The following is a 16,637-nucleotide window of genomic DNA, read 5'->3' on the forward strand; positions in this document are numbered from 1 at the left end:
ATTGAGGCACTGCGTGATGATTTACACTCCACTTTCTTGATCAACCCACTCGCCGACCAACTCTCGACACTCGTGCAACCAATCAAATTGTTCAAGATGTCGGCAAAGAAGTCAAGGTCTGCGAGTTGGCTGAGCTTCATACCAAGACCAACACGAAGGTTCTCGGCGTCTTCCGCGGAACCTGTAGCCATAGTAAGCGAACAGAAGCGTGAGGAAAATCAAGCTGGTGATTCTGCAGGCCCATCAGCCCCGGTCGGAAACGACACCCAGGGGCCAAGCGGCCCCAATACCACGTTCGATACGTCGACAGAAGCACCAAGTATCCCTGTCGATATCGATGAACAGCAGGACCCAAAATCGGATCCTTCTGCCGCACCCGATCTAAGGCCTGGTTCTGCAGCATCATCGTACGGCATTGCTCTGCAAGAGATAGTGCCAGATGAGCCGTCGCTTCCGCCCGGCTTGAGCATTGAAGCCTTCAAAGAGATGTCGACCGAGGAGTTCTGGTACTTCTACAACAGAAGTGAGTACATCGCTGCCGTAATTCAGAAGCATCAGACCGTAATCGTGAATGCCATGTCGGCGCGGCACTACGCTCGACTTCGCCGTCGTTGGCATTATGGTGGTAAGCCGTTCATCGAAGCCTTCCAGAATTGGACGCAAGAGAAGGGGGTGTACGTCGACATCCAGAGTACCGTAGACTCCACTGTGGTCTTCGTCAAGCACTATGTTCGTTGCAATGACAAGAGTAAAGACGCAGATATTGGTGATTTGTACCGCCTCGCATCAGGTCTTGTTAGTTTGCACCTTCTCCTTCATACACCCAAAGAACACGGTGGCTGTGCCTTTGGCTATGGAGAGTCCGGGTACGAAGATATCCTGGCAGAGGCCATCCCAGGATACCAGATCTTCCCATCGTATGCACAAATCGATTCAGTTGACAACTATCTCACTGCCGTGAGATCGAACTCAGAGTTCTTGGGTCCAGTGAGGGAGCTTTTCGAAGGACCGCGAACGTCGAAGCGGCTCACCACCTTGCGCATGCCGTTCGTGGGCCACCTGCTGAGTGAGGAGGGACACACCATGGAGAAGGATATTCGGGAGTTTTTGTGCTTGCGTAAGTTGCCGGACGGGTTTGCGTACTGTGTAGAGAGCGAGCAGCATCTGCTGAGTATTGAGGATGTCGTTCGGGCGAAATCTTCTGTGTTGGTCGTGCCTGGGCTTGAGAAGGTGGCTCTGCTGGAGAAAATCGATGTTGTCTAGCAGATAGTAGTAGATACTGCGAGAGTCTCCCTTTGTGTCTGCGTGCGACCTGATTTTTAAGGACACTTTGCTTCGAGTAGTATGCTTAATCAACGTATCTGCGTTGCAGACGTATTGTCGAATGATTTCCGGTGACGGCCATCCTGGTCGCATCCAGGCTGGACAATCCCTGTGCCGGTCTTATAGGCACCATAGGCCGTTCGCTACACCCTTTGGCGTCCCTCGATGCCGTCTTCCATGCCCTGCGTGGTGAACACGAAGCTGTCGTCGTGGATCGGCTGTGTGTGCATCTTCAGCCATGGCCGCGGAGCGGTCAACGCTCCCTTTATCCCTGAAGGTATCTTGCAAGCACGATAGCAATACATCTTCTCTCCTTTCTCTCATTCGATCCGCCTTGCGTCTGGAGCGCCCCGTCCGTGAAGCTCTCCGGCGAAGTGAATGTTGCAGTGCTCTCCCCTGCATCAGGTGGACTGGGCAGTATCAGAGTCTCTCGGGAAGTTCCAAATTGCCACATCTTGTGTCGTCTCAGCAAGTACTGGTTGTTGCCGTCAGACAGGGGCAACGACATCGAGAGAGAGACTTTGCAATGTGATACTATTGGGATCTTCCGTGTGGTGTCGCGACCGACAACATCGCAGCACGGCGCCCACGAAAGGGAGGGAACGAAGCCTGTACAACGAAAGTGGCCATTCAGGATGAGGTAAGACTGTCAGCCTGTAAGTACAGAGATTTCCCACTATATATCCCATGTGGCCTGCTTTCCACAACTACGAAACCAATGAGCGAGACAAGAAGTCACTTCAAGATTTCCAACGAGAACAAGAAGCCATCAGCTTCATAACGCCCTCCAACCTCCGTCCAATGCTCAGCATGGACAGGCTCAGTCACGACACTGGCGCAGCAGAGGGTACTTGCGGCAGAGCTCGCTCGTCTCATCCGCCGGCACATCACCGCCAACCTCACCACCCTCGCCGTCGAAAGCCTCAATACGACCCTCCAAGAAGTCTACAGCGTCTGGCACATCATCGGCGTACGAGAAGTGTCCAGCGGTAACCTGCAGACTGCCATCACACACGCCGTCGGTGGGCGCGCAGATTGTCAAGACGTTCTCCGGCGGGTAGTTGGGAATCTTGCCACCGTTCTGCGCGTTGCGGGTGTTGCCGTAGAGGACGGCGCCGGCGATGCGGTTCTGGGTGGACTGGTCGAGGTCGGAGATGGCGGCGCTGATGAGGGCGGTGCCTTGGCTGGAAGTGAGGTCAGTATCTGTTGACACCCAACTGAAAATATGACGTGAAGACGTACGAGTAGCCACCAGCGACGACAATGGAGTTAGGGCACTTGCTCGCCGCGAGCTCGAACAAGCGAATACCCTCGTTGATAGCCGCGGTCGACGTTCCGCGAGGCAGGCCGTTGGAGGCCAGGTCGGCGGAGTAAGGCCCTCCGACGCCCTGGCACGCAACCATGTCGCTGCCGTAGGTGTCCTTCAGGCCGCTGCAGGTAGGTGGTCCAACACTGCTACCCTTTGCTACGCGTCAGCACTAAGGATAGAGGACTGCATCGTGGGTTAAAAGACACGTACAAAGTTGCCGCGCTCGGTCGATGCCCGGGCGAAGATGAAGGTGATGGCCCTGCAGGCGCCGTTCTCGAGTTCGGTCTGAGTCGACGACCCGCCGACTTGACGTGCCACGAGCTCTTCAACGGCCGCGTCTTCAACGGGCAGGGCGTTTCCGATGGCAGCCAACAGGCTGAAGGCAGCGAAGGTCTTCATGGTTGGTCCTGGTAATGAGAGTGGTTTGTGGAAATGAAGGGAGAGTCAGATCGATGTTGATATGCCTGGCAACAGATCTTACGAACGAGCTTGCTGATGGAGTAATGGATGGGGTTCGACTGGACTTATTATATGTCTCATCAGGAGCAATCTACCTACTCTGCCATCTCTACATCCTCGGTATGTGGAACACAGAGTTGGCTCTGCGTGGACAGTGCCGGCCATAAGCACCCGGATTCAGACACTCGCATGTGACGGTACGTAGCCAAGGCGGTGCTAAGGTCGGAAACGTCTGCACACCTCTCTGAATCGAGCAGCCAAGACATATGAGCACTTTCAAGGACCCGTCTTGTCAAACCTAAGCATACGGGAGCACGGAACTATTACGAACACGATATCCTTCTGCAGGAGTATATTGAATCTGTCGGCTTGTCTCGCTGTGACAGATCGGTGACTTGCGCACAATGGTCGTCGTCTGTGATTTGGTCATCGATGCATACAAGTCATCAGCTATTGGGAGAGCATCTCCAGTGGAAGACATACCGCGGTATGTTCCATTTTCGAGGTCTGGGACGTTAGAGTCCACAACTGCCCAGGTTACTAGGAAACTCTGTCCTAACCGAGCAGTTTGAGCCAAGGAAGTCAAATCTGACAACACAAAACAACCATCATATGGCGTGATGGATGCAATGACTTGAATCGGGGATGCTGTGTTGCCAGCAAGCCCATATCGAGTGCTTAGTCCGCTTAGTTTTTCACCCCCTACGAACCACAAGAGGGTTGTCAGAGTAGTGTCTCAGAAGCGCAAATACCATCAGCACTAGGCAAACTCATAGCATCGGTTGGATAAATACATGTACAAGCATACTCGACCTGTCACCTGTCTCCGAAGTTTGGGCAAAACCTTATCTTCACACACGCGAACCTAACCTGGTAATGCTCCGATCGACACCAGGGATCGACAGCGCTGTCACGGATGTGATCCGAATGTGATCCGCACGGAGGGAGCCGAGAAGAGCCCCAGCACCACCCAGAGTAGGAACCATAGGAGCAGTCTGGAACGCTCGTGATGCGAAGAACTTGATCATCACATTCTGGAGACCACTACTTATCCGGCTGCGCTGCATATCCATGATATTCCCGGAGAGGCCGGGCCGGTTATACGCTCCCCAGAGTTCTTGGTCTCTCCCCCCAGCGATGAAGGACTCTTGGTCGACCTCCTAACGACGAACCTGCAGCACCCGTGGCGTCGAAGTTCGAACCGAGAGACCCAGTTCCATCATACAGCATCCACAGTCCATAGTCCACACTGCTCTCGACCTCAAGCTCATCCCTGGTTCTTGGTGCTCCTCTCCGGCGACGGAGCCATGACAGTCGTAGCGTCGGTGCCGTCGGAAAAGTCGCCATCGGAACTGTGGTCGTCGGTTTCCATGTCTGCGTCCTCACTGGATTGGCTGGTAGCGGAGGCGGCATCACTCCCCTCTTTCCCTTCTCCAGACCTGGATATCTCCTCCACTCCCACTTCCGCCTGCCCCTTCGTCTTCGACGACGGAGAGCTGCTGTCTGGCACACCGACACCGTTGATCAACCCCTCGTAAGCGCTCGCCCTCCCCCGAAACGCGATCGAGTGGAACGCCAAGCAAAGCAAGTCAATGACAAAAGCGTAGCGAGCCACTGGATGCTTCTCAATCAACTCAGCAAACATCTGCCCCTGCCCATTGTTCGCTTGTACGATCCTCCACGCCGTGCGCGCCCAGAGTTCTTGTGTGTTCCAGTCGTCGGTTTTGGCGGTTGTGTTGGCGTAGGATGCGGTGTCAAGACCTAGCGCACTACCAGGCTCATTTGATGAGGTGATATTGGAGCCTTCGCAGAGGCACATCAACAACAGATCGTCATCGAGACCGTCGGGATTGTAGTAATAGCCATTCTCGCCACTGTTGATCCAACCGATGGCGTCGTTGAAGCGGCGCGCACCAGAGACACAAGTCTGGTACCATAGCCTGAGGTGAGGCTGGACTGTTGGTGATGTGATCCAGGCTTCCAGGTCGTGCCTCGAGCACCCGAGCTGGCCTGCGAGGTATTCGCGGCCATTGGAATCGTAAGGGTTGAGGCGGCTGGAGCGGCGGACTGTGTTGCTAGCCATGTTGAATGCGCTGCTCCGTATAGTCTTGCTAATGTTGCAAGCAAGTGCGATGGATCAATGGATGTGATATCTTTACCGAGCCACGGAAGGCTCCAATGGGGTATGCCATGTGACTTTGGGAATGCTGACGACTGTATGACCCACCGTAATTGATGTTGAGAGGTCATGTGCTGGTGACATACTGCTTTGGGGCTGGATATACTGGTTCAGGACGGGTCATATGCTGCTGGTATACCGTCTTTTCATGTGATGTGAGGTTGTTCACTATGCTTTTGGGTATCTTACATTCCGTCTACCATGATCTCATGATGCTGCTTCCATTCACCTCAACGCCTCATTGATGCTGCTCGTGCTCGTGCTCGTGCTCAACGACGTGTTGCTCTGATCTGCGAGCATCCTATTTCTTCGCAGCGGCCTTCGCTAGGTCGGCCAGAGCCTCGCGACGCTTGAACTTGGCGTCTTGGATCACACCTGCAACAATACCGTCAGCATATGCTCCGTCGGCTCCAAAGCACGTCAGCCAAAAACTCACCCGCATCAGCATCACTGCTGAAGTTCCCAGTCCATTCCACAAACGTGCTCCCCTCCGCCTCTCCACTCGTCACGGGATAACACTTCACCGTGCTCAGCACACTCGTATAGCTCAGCTCCGGCTTCGCCGTGATGACACTGTACGTGATGTAGTGGTTGATCGTCTGTCATTTCATCAGCACAATACCACCACCCAACCATTCCTCTCCCTCTTTGTGTAAGGTACTCACGCTATGCTCCTCCTGCTTAATCTCCACCGCCTGTCCATCCTTAAACGTCCACTTCACAATATCCGTCTCCTCGCTCGCGCCCTTGACGAATTCCGACTTCTCGACCGCCGACCAGAATTTGGCGAAGTCTTGCAGCTTGATGAAGTGCCAGACGTGGGCGAGCGGGGCGCGGATGAGGGCCGATTCGACGACCGAGGTGGAGGTTGGGATGGACATTTTGGTATGTTGATTGGGTTGATGTTGGTTGAAAGGGTTTGTGGTTTGGATCGGTTTGAGTTGGTGGAGAAGGTTGTGGTAGAAGGTTTCAATGGTTAAAGTAAAGAAGCGAGACGTTCGTTTGCAAAGTGGCAGAAAAGTGGGATGAGGTCAGCGGGGCATCAAGATGGAAGGCGGTGAAAGAACTGTGAAGCAACTGCATTTCAGCCAGCAGATGAGACAGCAACAACATCCGTCTGCGGCAAGCAAATGCGTCTGCAGCAAGCAAGCAGGCAAGCAGGCAAGCCGGCGACAGCCACGGCAGCACGCATCTGCAGGCAGGAACTATCTGCTAGAGTAGTCCGGCTTGTAGTTGAGTGCTCCACCCTTGGTCAACTCCCGCAAAGCCATCGTCGCATACTGACTGCTGCCCAGCTGCATCTTCAACACGACTGCAATCTTCCGCTCGACGGCGTCGATAGCAGCATCCGTAGCAGCATTGCCATTCGTTTGCTCTCCTTCTTTGACATCATCCGTGGGCTCGTCAGACTTCACATCATTCGCAGGCTCTTCAGCTTTCACCTCATCCGTCTGGTCTTCCGCCTTGACACCATTGCTTCCACCCGCAGCAGGACCCCTGTTTGCATGCTTCTGCTTCTTCAACTTCTCCAGATCCGTCTCCACCATCTGCTCCGCATCCGTCACATAAGTCTTGATCTCGAAGTCCAGGCCCTCACCTGCACGTGCCAACACCTTGCGATACCCGCCCGACAGCGAGATGTCCTTCCACGACCGACGCATGTTGTGCGGATCAAGTCCACCGCCCTCTTCAGAAGCCATAAACTCCCCGTAGAACTTGCCGACCTCATTGGCAGGGTACAGCACATCGAAGCCCGGCAGCGGAAGCACGATGTCGAAGATGTCGTATTTGCCACTCTCAGCCTCCTCCTTTGATAAGTGACGTGCGCGAGTGAACGGATCTTCTGCCGTTGGCGCACTGTCATCTGCGGCAGGATGGAAGACGGGCTCTCCCTGATCGTCGACTTCCTCCTTGACGGGCTTGCTGTCGTCCTTGGCGCCCACAATCACCAAGTCTCCTTCCACAACCTTGCCATCGTACAGCTCCCACCTCTTGCCGACGACAGTGTTCCAGACGAAACTCTGGTAGGCATGCACATACATCAGTCTCAGATTCCTTTGGATCTGCATCAGTGCACCCTGCCAGTCGTTCTTCTGCGGTTGTTCGTTCAACCTGCGGTCTCTCTTGCCTAGATGCTGGATGATCGCACTCTCGGCTTGGAAGCGTCTCGGCATCTTCCTGACAGCCTCAGTGATTCCACCCCTCTCGCGGTAAATCCGAATAGCATCTGCTCGGTTGATGTCATCATGCGGAGTGCGACCTTCAGCAGAAGTGTCCACGTTCTCGGGTAGGAGCTTGTCGTCATAGGTGAGGATCAAGTTGATAGCGCCTTCGAGGTCGCCCTTCAGCATCTTCAGGCCGGTCGCATGAGTGCCAGTTGTGTAAGTGCCGAAGCGCTGTAGTCCGTAGTAGTTGAGGTAGCCATGCTCCCGGAAAGACTTGGTCGCTTGCTGGACGATCTCTTTCACTCGCTCCACCTTCTGGTCGGGTGTGAGAATGCCCACGCCCTCCACTTGGATGTCTCTTAGCGTCAGTAAGAACTCATTGCCACCAAGCTCTCCCAGATCAAGGCCATGCTTCTGGTACTCGAAGCCGCCCAACCACCAGCCTCTCGAAAACCTGTTCAGCCCCTTGATCTTGTCGGCATGCACGCGATATAGAGCAACGCGCTGCACGGTCACTCCACGCCTGTCCTTAGTGCCGGCGAACTGGAAGTTCTTGACCGGTATCTTCAACTGTGACGCGAGAAACCACAACACCTCCATCGTGTCCTTGTTCTCCTTGTAAAGCGTGAAGTGAAGGTACTCGCCGCCGAGCTCCTCCCACCCGAGCTTGCCTTTGGAGATCGCGCCATTACCCCATTGTCCAGCTGGTGCACGGGCACCGGTTGGTCCTTTGGTCGGCATAGCTCTGACGACGATGACACCGGGCGAATCTTGGATCGTCTCGGTGGATATCTTTGAGGCGAAGACCTGTCGTACAGCGACGTGTGCTTCAGTCCGCTTGGCCTTCTCTGTGATCACTTCTGAATGGATGACTGGCTGGTCTCGAGGCTTGCGATCGGGATGCATGATGATGCTGGCGTAGAGATGGAGGATGCGGTCAGTCGTCTTCTCGCCGAAAATGTCATGAAGTCTGCTCTTGTCCTGGTCGGTGACGTTGGAGATGATTTGAGCTTTGCGGTCTGCATTTGGGTCCGCTTCAGGCTTCTGGGCAGCTTCAGCATCTCCATTCGACTGCGGGGCGGTGTTTTTACCACCATCGACTCTCTGCCTCTTGCTTGGGCTCGAAGGTGGATCCGCAACAGCATCATCACCTTCGGGCTGCTTCCTCTTAGTAGAGCCCTCAGCGGTGACACCGTTCATTCCATCAGTGACCTCGCTCTTGACCTCACTCTTAACCTCCTGCATGCCGCCATCCTGTGGAACCTCTTCCTGCGCCTGCTTCTTCACCCTCTTCACTGCATCGCTGGTGAGGTGAAGCACAGTGCCATCCGGTAAAACCTCGTTGACCAGAAAGTCGGTGTAGCGATGCTTGATCGTGCAGCCGAAGCCTGGTGCGTCTGGCGAGACGAATGCAGTGATACCGACCGCCTTCTCTTGATCGCGGAGTGCTGAGGTCGTCATCTTCGCGTGCCCAGGTAGAGGCTGTTCTTGCCGATCGATGAGTATCGGCCAGGCCTCACACGTTGCTTTTGACGCGCAGGATCGCACGCTGAGCCTTCAAGTGCGAGAGGCTCATCCAGCCGAGTGCAGTTGAGCCCTCGTTGACGTGTCGTTGTGAGGTCGATGAAGATCGAACTTGAGCTTCTTCGAGTCAGAAAAAGTTATGCATGAGTCATGAAGCTTTCGCTCCCACCTTGAACGTTGCCCCGCGCCTTCCTCTTGTTGATCGCCGTGTTGTTGAACGACAACGACCTCACTCAATCATCTCACTACGAATGGCGCTCTCTACAACCTGTCAGGGCGCACATACAACACCATCTCCGTCAGGCCATTACCTCGCGTCCATTCCACCAGGTACCAACAAACTCCGTATCCACACCACCCACGCGCCGGATCGCTGTACGGACGTGTCTCTCCGCATCTCAGCCAAAGATATCACTGGCCTGCAATGGAACTCGGAAAGCAATCGCATCGTTGTCGCGAGCGCGAAGTTGATCGAGGTGATTGACCTGGATGACGCCGACCACCGCATTCGGCTCGACAATGGCAGTGGCGGCTTTGGGCGATTCGCGAATGCTGAGTTCGTGGGCAGTGAGTTGCTCCTCGTTGTATGGGAGTTTGGGAAGGCCAAGCTATGGGATTTGACGACTGGAAAGGGAGTAGATTTGGCAGATGTGAAGGGATCGTGCGCTGGCGCGAGATGGCAGTTGCGGCCGGGACGAGAGGGGAGGACTGGAACTCTTGCGCTGCTCTCCAGAATTGGAGCTGAGGATGTCTTGAACTTGTATCTACCAGCGACGCAAAAGCTGGTCGGTGCTGTCAAGCTACCCACTGTGGATGCTCAGTCGATTGCCTGGTCACCGAACGGAAGATGGATTGGTGTGTTGGATGTGGGTACTGCGAGCCGGGGCGTCCATTTCTTGACGCCAGACGGAAATCTATATCGCTCTTATCCGGCGGCGAAAGAAAGCGAGACGCTCGGATTGGGCATCAAGGCGATAGTTTGGGCTCAAAACTCGCAGCTGGTGGCCTTGACGCGCTTTGATGGGAGCATTGTGCTGCTGAACACGAGGACGTTCGCGCCTAGGGCGGTGATCGAGCACACGACTACCATTGACCAACGGGCGAACACATCATCTGAGCTGCAAGCACCAATCTGGGAAGAAACTGTTCCAGCATCCGGTGAGCGATCCTACGCAGTCGTTCCGCAACCTTTTTCTCCGCCTCTCTCACGTACCAAAACCACCACCGAGCCAGCAGAGCTAGGCATAGCAGAAGCAACCTTCAGCTGCGACGGCAGCTGGCTTGCCACACGAGATGAGCGCATGCTCAACACCGTCTGGATCTGGAACATGGCAACCCTCAACGCGCACGCCGTCCTCGTCCAACACAGCAACGTCCGAAAACTCCACTGGCACCCCACGCGACCGGATGAACTCCTCCTCGACTGCGGCGAAGGCATCGCCCACTTCTTCTCCCCAATCTCCTCGAACCCGCCAACGATCATCCCGGCCTCAATCTCACCCACCGCAACACTATCCTACCTCCACAGTCCCTTCGACTCAAACCCAGCAGTCCTCGCAACAACCAAATCCATCTTCCGCATCCTCCACCCCTCAGGGCAGCTCGAAGACCCTCCCACCCCACCACCACATCGCGAGCCCGCCTCATCCTCATCCTCAAATCCAGCAAAAGCCGCAGCAGAAGCCGAAGCCTCTTTCATCTCAGGCGCAAGCGAAGACTCCCTCTTCGACGTCCTGTCCGGCCGCAAACCCCTGCCGCCTAAGACCGATCAATCGTACACCGAACGTATCGATTTCGAAGTCGAGACGGAGGAGGATACGAGTACGGGGGTGGATGATACGTTTCGCGAGAAACGCACGAATACTACCAAGCCGCAGCAGGTGGAACGGGGGGTGGTGGATTGGGAGGATGATTCGGAGATTTTTTGAGCTCCAGTCTCTCACTTCACTCCGCAGCGTGCTGGTTTATGAGGGTTGAAGTTATGAATCGACGTATTCTGGTCCTGGATGGTCGAAATGCGAGAGACGAAACGATTCGCCAGCCCTACGCCCAACACTAACGGGTGTCCGCAGATAGTTCTCTCGCCTGCGTGCAAGCGCGCAGGCTCGCCTACCGGAGTCCGTGGATGGTTTGTGATTCGCCGAGGACAGCGCAGCGCTAGCCCGCGTCTTCCCGCGCTCGGAGCCTGCATGCTGGGGGAAGCGGATCGGCTACGGGCCGTGTCGATCTGGAGTTGGCTGGGAGAGCGGTTGTGTGGGATGTGGATGGTGGATGGGCTTGGTGGTGGGTGGGATATGCTTTCGTGCGTGAGCAGAAGGCGGAGTGGACAGGTGCTTCGGGGCCTTGGGCGTGTTGAAAAGGCCTTTTGGGCAGGTGCGCGATGTTGCGCGAGACAAGCCGAGCGAAGGTCGAAACAGCGAACGTGCAAAGAGCGAAAATCAACCGCGAATATATCGCCTTCGTCTTCAAAGTCCAAAACAAATGCCCGGGTATCTATATCGACCTCCCAGCCCACAAAACGCCAAACAAATCCCTCCAAACTCATCTTAACAGCATCCCAGCACATCCCAATCTAACAACAAATCAACCCTCCCCGTCCAAACAACTTCCCACACTCACACTCCCTCCTCTCCAACCCCACCGCCCCTCTCACGGCCCACGCGAACACCCGTCCACACATCCCGCACGGCTCGAAGACCTCTACCATCCCCTCGTTCCTCCCCTCAGCAAGAGGGCCATGGAGTCATACCTCCCGCTTTGGATCTAAGCAGTTGATTTCTAAGCATATCAAAACTCCCTTACGCTCGGTAAAGACGGTCTGCGCCACGGCTGTGCTGCCGAGATCACGGTCGTGCAGGCGTTTTATCGGGTTCGTGCGGAGGTCGATGGGGGTGTAGCGTGTAAAAGGCGCGTTCGGCAAAACAGGAGAAGGAGGCTCGGAGGTGTTGAGCGTGGGTGGGGTCTGCTGGATGACGCCTGTGGGGTTGGAGGCGAGGGAGAGATCGGGAGGGTTCGTTGGTGCTGCGGTGGTGGCGGGTGGGTTGGTGAGGGCGGTGAAGTGGGTGGGGTGGATGCGGTGGACGCACGTCAAGCGGATGGTTGGGGTGCGATGGTTTGTTCGTTCTTCGAAAGCTCTTTCGTCCCGTAATGGACCAGCTGAGCGGTGGGGTCGCGAGCCACGCTCGTTGCGGGAGGTTTCTTTACCCGCCGGGAGGTAGACGTTGCGCACGCTGTCGATGACTTCGTCTAGGCGGCTGTCTTCGGCCCAGGTTTTGAGGTTCGCTTCCGGGGTGTGCGAGTGCTGCCATTTGTTGCTGCGGAAGCGGATGTGGAGGTTGCGGAGACAGGGGAAGTCGGCTTCAAGGCTGCGTTTGCTGTCGCGGGAGGTGAGGTAAGGCATCCATAGTCTGGTGTCCTGGGCTCGGATATGAAGGCTCAGGTGCTGTATTTGCTGTGCATATATAGTCGAGGCCATAGCTCGCACGAACATGTTGGCGTCGGACGGATGGTGGAAGGTAAGGTTGTTGAGAGTGTAGAGGAGCGGTGCCGCTTCATCGTGGATGATCTTGCATGTCCGTAGCAGTTGTGGTTGGAGATGGCAGGCTTTGAACAATGAAGGCCACTCCACCGGTCGGTCGTCTTCAGCAGTCAAGCAGAAAGCATACACTCTATCTCGTATCTCGCGTGGCAGTAAGAACAGCGGCGACCGGGCCACACTCTCTGGCAGCTCGGGAATATCGTTGAGGTCCATGTCCCTCGAGTGTGTCATCTCCAGGCTGTATTCGGACTCGTCGGTCATGTCGGTGTTGTCGCGGCGCATCGAGGGGTGGTTCTGCTGGTAGGTGGTGCTGCTGGTGCTGCGACTGCGGGGATGGGCGGCGGCGACACTAAGGTAGGACAGCGAGCGGGTGGACAGGACGGACTCGCGCCATTGATAGGGGTCGTTGGGCACGGCGGAGAGGTGTGACATGGCGTCTTCCAAGCCTTGTGTGTGGTACTTGTGGTTCGTCACACCAGCAATCCAAGTCGTCTCATTTGTAGCTCGTGATCTGCTGTTCAGGGTCCACGAGCCTTAGTCATCACGGTCCCATGCTACGCAATGCTAATGTAGTGGAAAGGGACGTCCTGAGTGTCCCTACTTCCAGCGCGGGTGGACGAGGTAACTTCTCAAGGCGGAGAGGCGGATGCAACCAAGGGAATGAGATAGCTGCAGCCGGTGTATCAAACGAGTGTATCAAAAGTCATTCTGTTCTATGTGTGTTGCTAACTGATGGGTGTGATTGTTCTCGCGCGAAGATGAAGCATCTCGACCGAAGGCCCTTGCGCGCGCAGAGACCATAGACGCCTCACGCCCCAACACCAAGTAGTGCGACTTCTTTCAGCGTCCTCTATGGTGGTCGATGAGGGCTAGGCGGAGGTGTTGCACAGCCGTGAGGACGCAGAAGTTGGGAAGATGCTGATATGCTTCTGCTGTTACAATGTCGAGCGGCCGTGAATGCTGATGTTGTACAAATGCTGATCGGCCGTGAAGAGTGGTGATGCTGTAAAGATCCTGTCGGCCGTAAAAATCATGATGTCGTGGCGGACATGATGCCCGTCTACCCATTCGAGCCATTCCACTCCCATGCCTCAACTGCTTCACAACCGCTGCCTAACCTCTTCGTTCCGCGCTTCCACCAATTTGATCAGCTCTCGGTAGAGAGCAATTTGAGCATTGTTCTGCTCCAGCTCCCTCTTTGCCACCGCCTGCTCCCTATCAGCCGCTGCCTGCTCCCTCTTTGCCGCTGCCTCCTCTCTCTCTGCCGCTGCATGCTCCCTCTCTGCAGCTGCTTTCTCCCTCTTCACATGGGCAGCGGCGGCCTCACGCTCGCGCTTTTCGTGCGCAGCTCTGGCCTCCTGCATAGTCGCTCGCACTTCCTGCAGCTGCTGCTCAACAGTCGAGCCCGTGGGGCCATTATCCCGAGTCTGTACCGCTTCCTCTGAATCAACGGTGCCATGTTGAGCAGTGTTGTGGGCATCGCGCTTCTGGATGTTGGGAAATCCAGCAGTGCATTGCTCGCACTTGACCCGGGAGTGCTCAAGTTGATGGACGACGGCATCATCTTCTGTATCAAAGGTGTACTTGCAGCCCTCCGGGTCGCAGCGGAATCGTCTCGGGCGGGGCCAGTCGTACTCATCGACGGATTTGACTGTCGCGTTCGGCATGCCGGCTGATTTTGCAAGGATGTGACCGGGCGTTTCCTGACCAGACTGATTCCCCGTATCCGCGCCCCTAGTTCCCTTCTCAGCAACAGCCGCCTTCTCCGCTTCCTTGCCCTCAGCTTCTTCTTCTTCCGCCTCCTTGCGATCCTGATCCATGCCGCCACTGAGCTTGTCGAGCGCCTCACGGATCCGCCGCAACGCAGAACTCGCCTCTTCTTCAGACTCCGAGGTCAGCCGTGCCGCCTCTTCGTAAATCGCTTCTGTCTCGAGCAAGAATTTCTAGAAAGAAGTTGGGTTAGTTGCGCGCACTGCGAGGATAACATGCGATCATACGGTACCTCTGCCTCATCCCAGTCTTCGCTGGCAGCGATAATCAGCATCCGGTTCCGCATCTTGAAGTACCGTGGCAAGGTACGGTCGGTGAGGTTGTATTTCGCGGCTTCTATGCATTCTTCGAAGGAGTCGGATTGAAAGAGCTCTTGGGCTTCCATGTAATCAAGCGTATACTTGTTCACGAACTCTTCGGGTTCTGGCTCGTCGTATGGCTCGTCTTCTGGCTCCTGGTCCTGCTTCTGCTGTGGAGGCGGGATCTTGGCGAGGATTTCGTCCAGTATCTTGAGTGCTGCATCCCCCATGGTGATGGACAGAAGCACTGTAAGTCTGGAGTGATGAAAATTCGTGAGGTTGGAGATGTAAGAGACGAGGATGCAGCAAGCCGTGCGTCAGAGGACTCATCCTTTCTCGCAATCACCTACCGCCGCGTACGCTGCAAAGACGCATCACACTGTGTCCAACACTAAGATGGTCTCCTTTGGACGAGTGACTAGCCAGTATCCACATCAAGTCGGCCTCCCGGGGTTTCTTGACCTCTCGCCATGTGCGGACAGCGTTATTCTGCCTTCTGAGCAGGAGTCATTGGATCGCTACCGTCCCGAAAACTTTTTCATCTACCGGTTGAAAGCTGTCAACGTGTTCGACCCCAGCATGAAGCATTACGTCGTCTACATACTTCTGGACGACGGGTGGATTTACTCTGACGACTTGTTGAGGGACGGGAGTGTAGTTCATAGTGCGTCAAAGGCATGGGCATCATTGCGGAAGCTGGAACAAGTTGCACTACTGAGCATTCGTAGCGTGCTCAGTCCTCTAGGCCAGACCTATCTAGAAGAAATGGTGACGAGAAACAAAGATAACAAGAACATGATTCTGGTGATGAAGTAGATGTTCTCGACTTGAGGTGTATTCATTTGCGTCCGCGGCGTCATCATGTGACTGCGGCTGGTGCCGTTAGTGCCAAGCCCACCGAACTTCCAAATCCACCACAACCGCACTTGATACCTTCGACACCGGCGCAAATACCACCACGACAACAACACCCCAGCACCACTACCTCACCATCTTCCCCGGTAGCAGCGAAGATGTCCGACGGCGAGGTCGAAGTCGAAGCGCCTCAGGGCTACCCCGTCCTGCCCAAGGGTAAGAGCCTCGTCTGCTACAACATCCTCATACTAACGACTTGAAGATGTTACCAGTGAGATCGGAAGCACCAAGCTGTTCAACAAATGGAGTTATGAGGACGTGGAGATAAGGGACATCTCCCTGACGTACGTTGCGCGATTGCATGGAAGAAGACGGCGAGGACGGCGAGCTGATATGCGTGATATACAGCGACTACATCCAAATCCGCCAGCCCGTATACATCCCCCACTCCGCAGGCCGATATGCCGTCAAGCGCTTCCGCAAGGCCCAGTGCCCCATCATCGAGCGACTCACCAACTCGCTCATGATGAACGGCCGCAACAACGGCAAGAAGCTCATGGCTGTGCGCATCGTGGCCCACGCATTCGAAATCGTGCGTCCCCACCACCCCGAATGAATACACACAAAGGCAATATTGACAAATGATATTTTGTAGATCCACATCATGACCGACCAAAACCCCATCCAAATCGCCGTCGATGCCATCGTCAACTGCGGGCCCCGCGAAGACTCCACCCGTATCGGCAGCGCCGGCACCGTGCGCCGCCAAGCCGTCGACGTCTCCCCCCTCCGCCGCGTCAACCAGGCCATCGCCCTCCTCACCATTGGCGCCCGCGAGGCCGCCTTCCGCAACATCAAGAGCATCGCCGAGTGTCTGGCGGAAGAGCTCATCAACGCCGCCAAGGGCAGCAGCAACAGCTACGCCATCAAGAAGAAGGACGAGCTGGAGCGCGTGGCCAAGTCGAACAGATAGACGGAGTTTGTTCTACTTCGAGCGTATGGAGGTGGCAAGTGGTTATGGCAGGAGCGGTCAAACTGCTATGGCTGTGGCCTGGTCTGGGTCAGTGACGAGCAGCTGGCTAGCTGGCCTTCTGCGTGCACCACTGCGTGCTTTTCTAGCCTGTAACTAGGGCTACGCATGAGTGGCATCTTCGACAATGAGACAAGAAACATTCAAAGCATCTTTCCATACATGTTCCTATGTGATGTGCAGGCC

The 16,637-nt window shown here is 55.6% G+C and overlaps 9 protein-coding genes across 9 annotated transcripts; 3 read left to right on the top strand and 6 right to left on the bottom strand.

Annotated features, from left to right (window-relative positions):
* Nucleotides 1–96: 96 nt before the first annotated feature.
* LTR77_009753 (uncharacterized protein) lies at nucleotides 97–1,263 on the top strand (the record flags this gene model as incomplete). The annotated part of the gene is made up of 1 exon (XM_064806979.1): nucleotides 97–1,263. One exon carries the CDS (start codon nucleotides 97–99, stop codon nucleotides 1,261–1,263), a length of 1,167 nt encoding a protein of 388 aa, XP_064654795.1.
* An 880-nt stretch (nucleotides 1,264–2,143) lies between these two features.
* Nucleotides 2,144–3,031, bottom strand: LTR77_009754 (uncharacterized protein; the record flags this gene model as incomplete). The annotated part of the gene is made up of 3 exons (XM_064806980.1): nucleotides 2,144–2,507; nucleotides 2,566–2,783; nucleotides 2,843–3,031. The coding sequence occupies 3 exons, from the start codon at nucleotides 3,029–3,031 to the stop codon at nucleotides 2,144–2,146; spliced, it is 771 nt and encodes a 256-aa protein (XP_064654796.1).
* A 1,327-nt stretch (nucleotides 3,032–4,358) lies between these two features.
* LTR77_009755 (uncharacterized protein) lies at nucleotides 4,359–5,174 on the bottom strand (the record flags this gene model as incomplete). The annotated part of the gene is made up of 1 exon (XM_064806981.1): nucleotides 4,359–5,174. The coding sequence occupies one exon, from the start codon at nucleotides 5,172–5,174 to the stop codon at nucleotides 4,359–4,361; it is 816 nt and encodes a 271-aa protein (XP_064654797.1).
* Nucleotides 5,175–5,571: 397 nt separating this feature from the next.
* Nucleotides 5,572–6,151, bottom strand: LTR77_009756 (uncharacterized protein; the record flags this gene model as incomplete). The annotated part of the gene is made up of 3 exons (XM_064806982.1): nucleotides 5,572–5,645; nucleotides 5,707–5,869; nucleotides 5,936–6,151. 3 exons carry the CDS (start codon nucleotides 6,149–6,151, stop codon nucleotides 5,572–5,574), a joined length of 453 nt encoding a protein of 150 aa, XP_064654798.1.
* Nucleotides 6,152–6,475: 324 nt separating this feature from the next.
* Nucleotides 6,476–8,896, bottom strand: PUS7 (multisubstrate pseudouridine synthase 7; the record flags this gene model as incomplete). The annotated part of the gene is made up of 1 exon (XM_064806983.1): nucleotides 6,476–8,896. The coding sequence occupies one exon, from the start codon at nucleotides 8,894–8,896 to the stop codon at nucleotides 6,476–6,478; it is 2,421 nt and encodes an 806-aa protein (XP_064654799.1).
* A 314-nt stretch (nucleotides 8,897–9,210) lies between these two features.
* LTR77_009758 (uncharacterized protein) lies at nucleotides 9,211–10,887 on the top strand (the record flags this gene model as incomplete). The annotated part of the gene is made up of 1 exon (XM_064806984.1): nucleotides 9,211–10,887. One exon carries the CDS (start codon nucleotides 9,211–9,213, stop codon nucleotides 10,885–10,887), a length of 1,677 nt encoding a protein of 558 aa, XP_064654800.1.
* An 815-nt stretch (nucleotides 10,888–11,702) lies between these two features.
* Nucleotides 11,703–12,929, bottom strand: LTR77_009759 (uncharacterized protein; the record flags this gene model as incomplete). The annotated part of the gene is made up of 1 exon (XM_064806985.1): nucleotides 11,703–12,929. One exon carries the CDS (start codon nucleotides 12,927–12,929, stop codon nucleotides 11,703–11,705), a length of 1,227 nt encoding a protein of 408 aa, XP_064654801.1.
* A 668-nt stretch (nucleotides 12,930–13,597) lies between these two features.
* LTR77_009760 (uncharacterized protein) lies at nucleotides 13,598–14,796 on the bottom strand (the record flags this gene model as incomplete). The annotated part of the gene is made up of 2 exons (XM_064806986.1): nucleotides 13,598–14,440; nucleotides 14,500–14,796. 2 exons carry the CDS (start codon nucleotides 14,794–14,796, stop codon nucleotides 13,598–13,600), a joined length of 1,140 nt encoding a protein of 379 aa, XP_064654802.1.
* Nucleotides 14,797–15,579: 783 nt separating this feature from the next.
* On the top strand, nucleotides 15,580–16,394 carry RPS5 (ribosomal protein S5; the record flags this gene model as incomplete). Its single annotated transcript, XM_064806987.1, has 4 exons — nucleotides 15,580–15,637; nucleotides 15,684–15,765; nucleotides 15,830–16,013; nucleotides 16,077–16,394. The coding sequence occupies 4 exons, from the start codon at nucleotides 15,580–15,582 to the stop codon at nucleotides 16,392–16,394; spliced, it is 642 nt and encodes a 213-aa protein (XP_064654803.1).
* Nucleotides 16,395–16,637: the final 243 nt, after the last annotated feature.

The sequence above is a fragment of the Saxophila tyrrhenica genome (genome assembly GCF_035928015.1).
Source record: "Saxophila tyrrhenica strain CCFEE 5935 chromosome Unknown scaffold_19, whole genome shotgun sequence".
Classification (NCBI taxonomy): domain Eukaryota; kingdom Fungi; phylum Ascomycota; class Dothideomycetes; order Mycosphaerellales; family Extremaceae; genus Saxophila; species Saxophila tyrrhenica.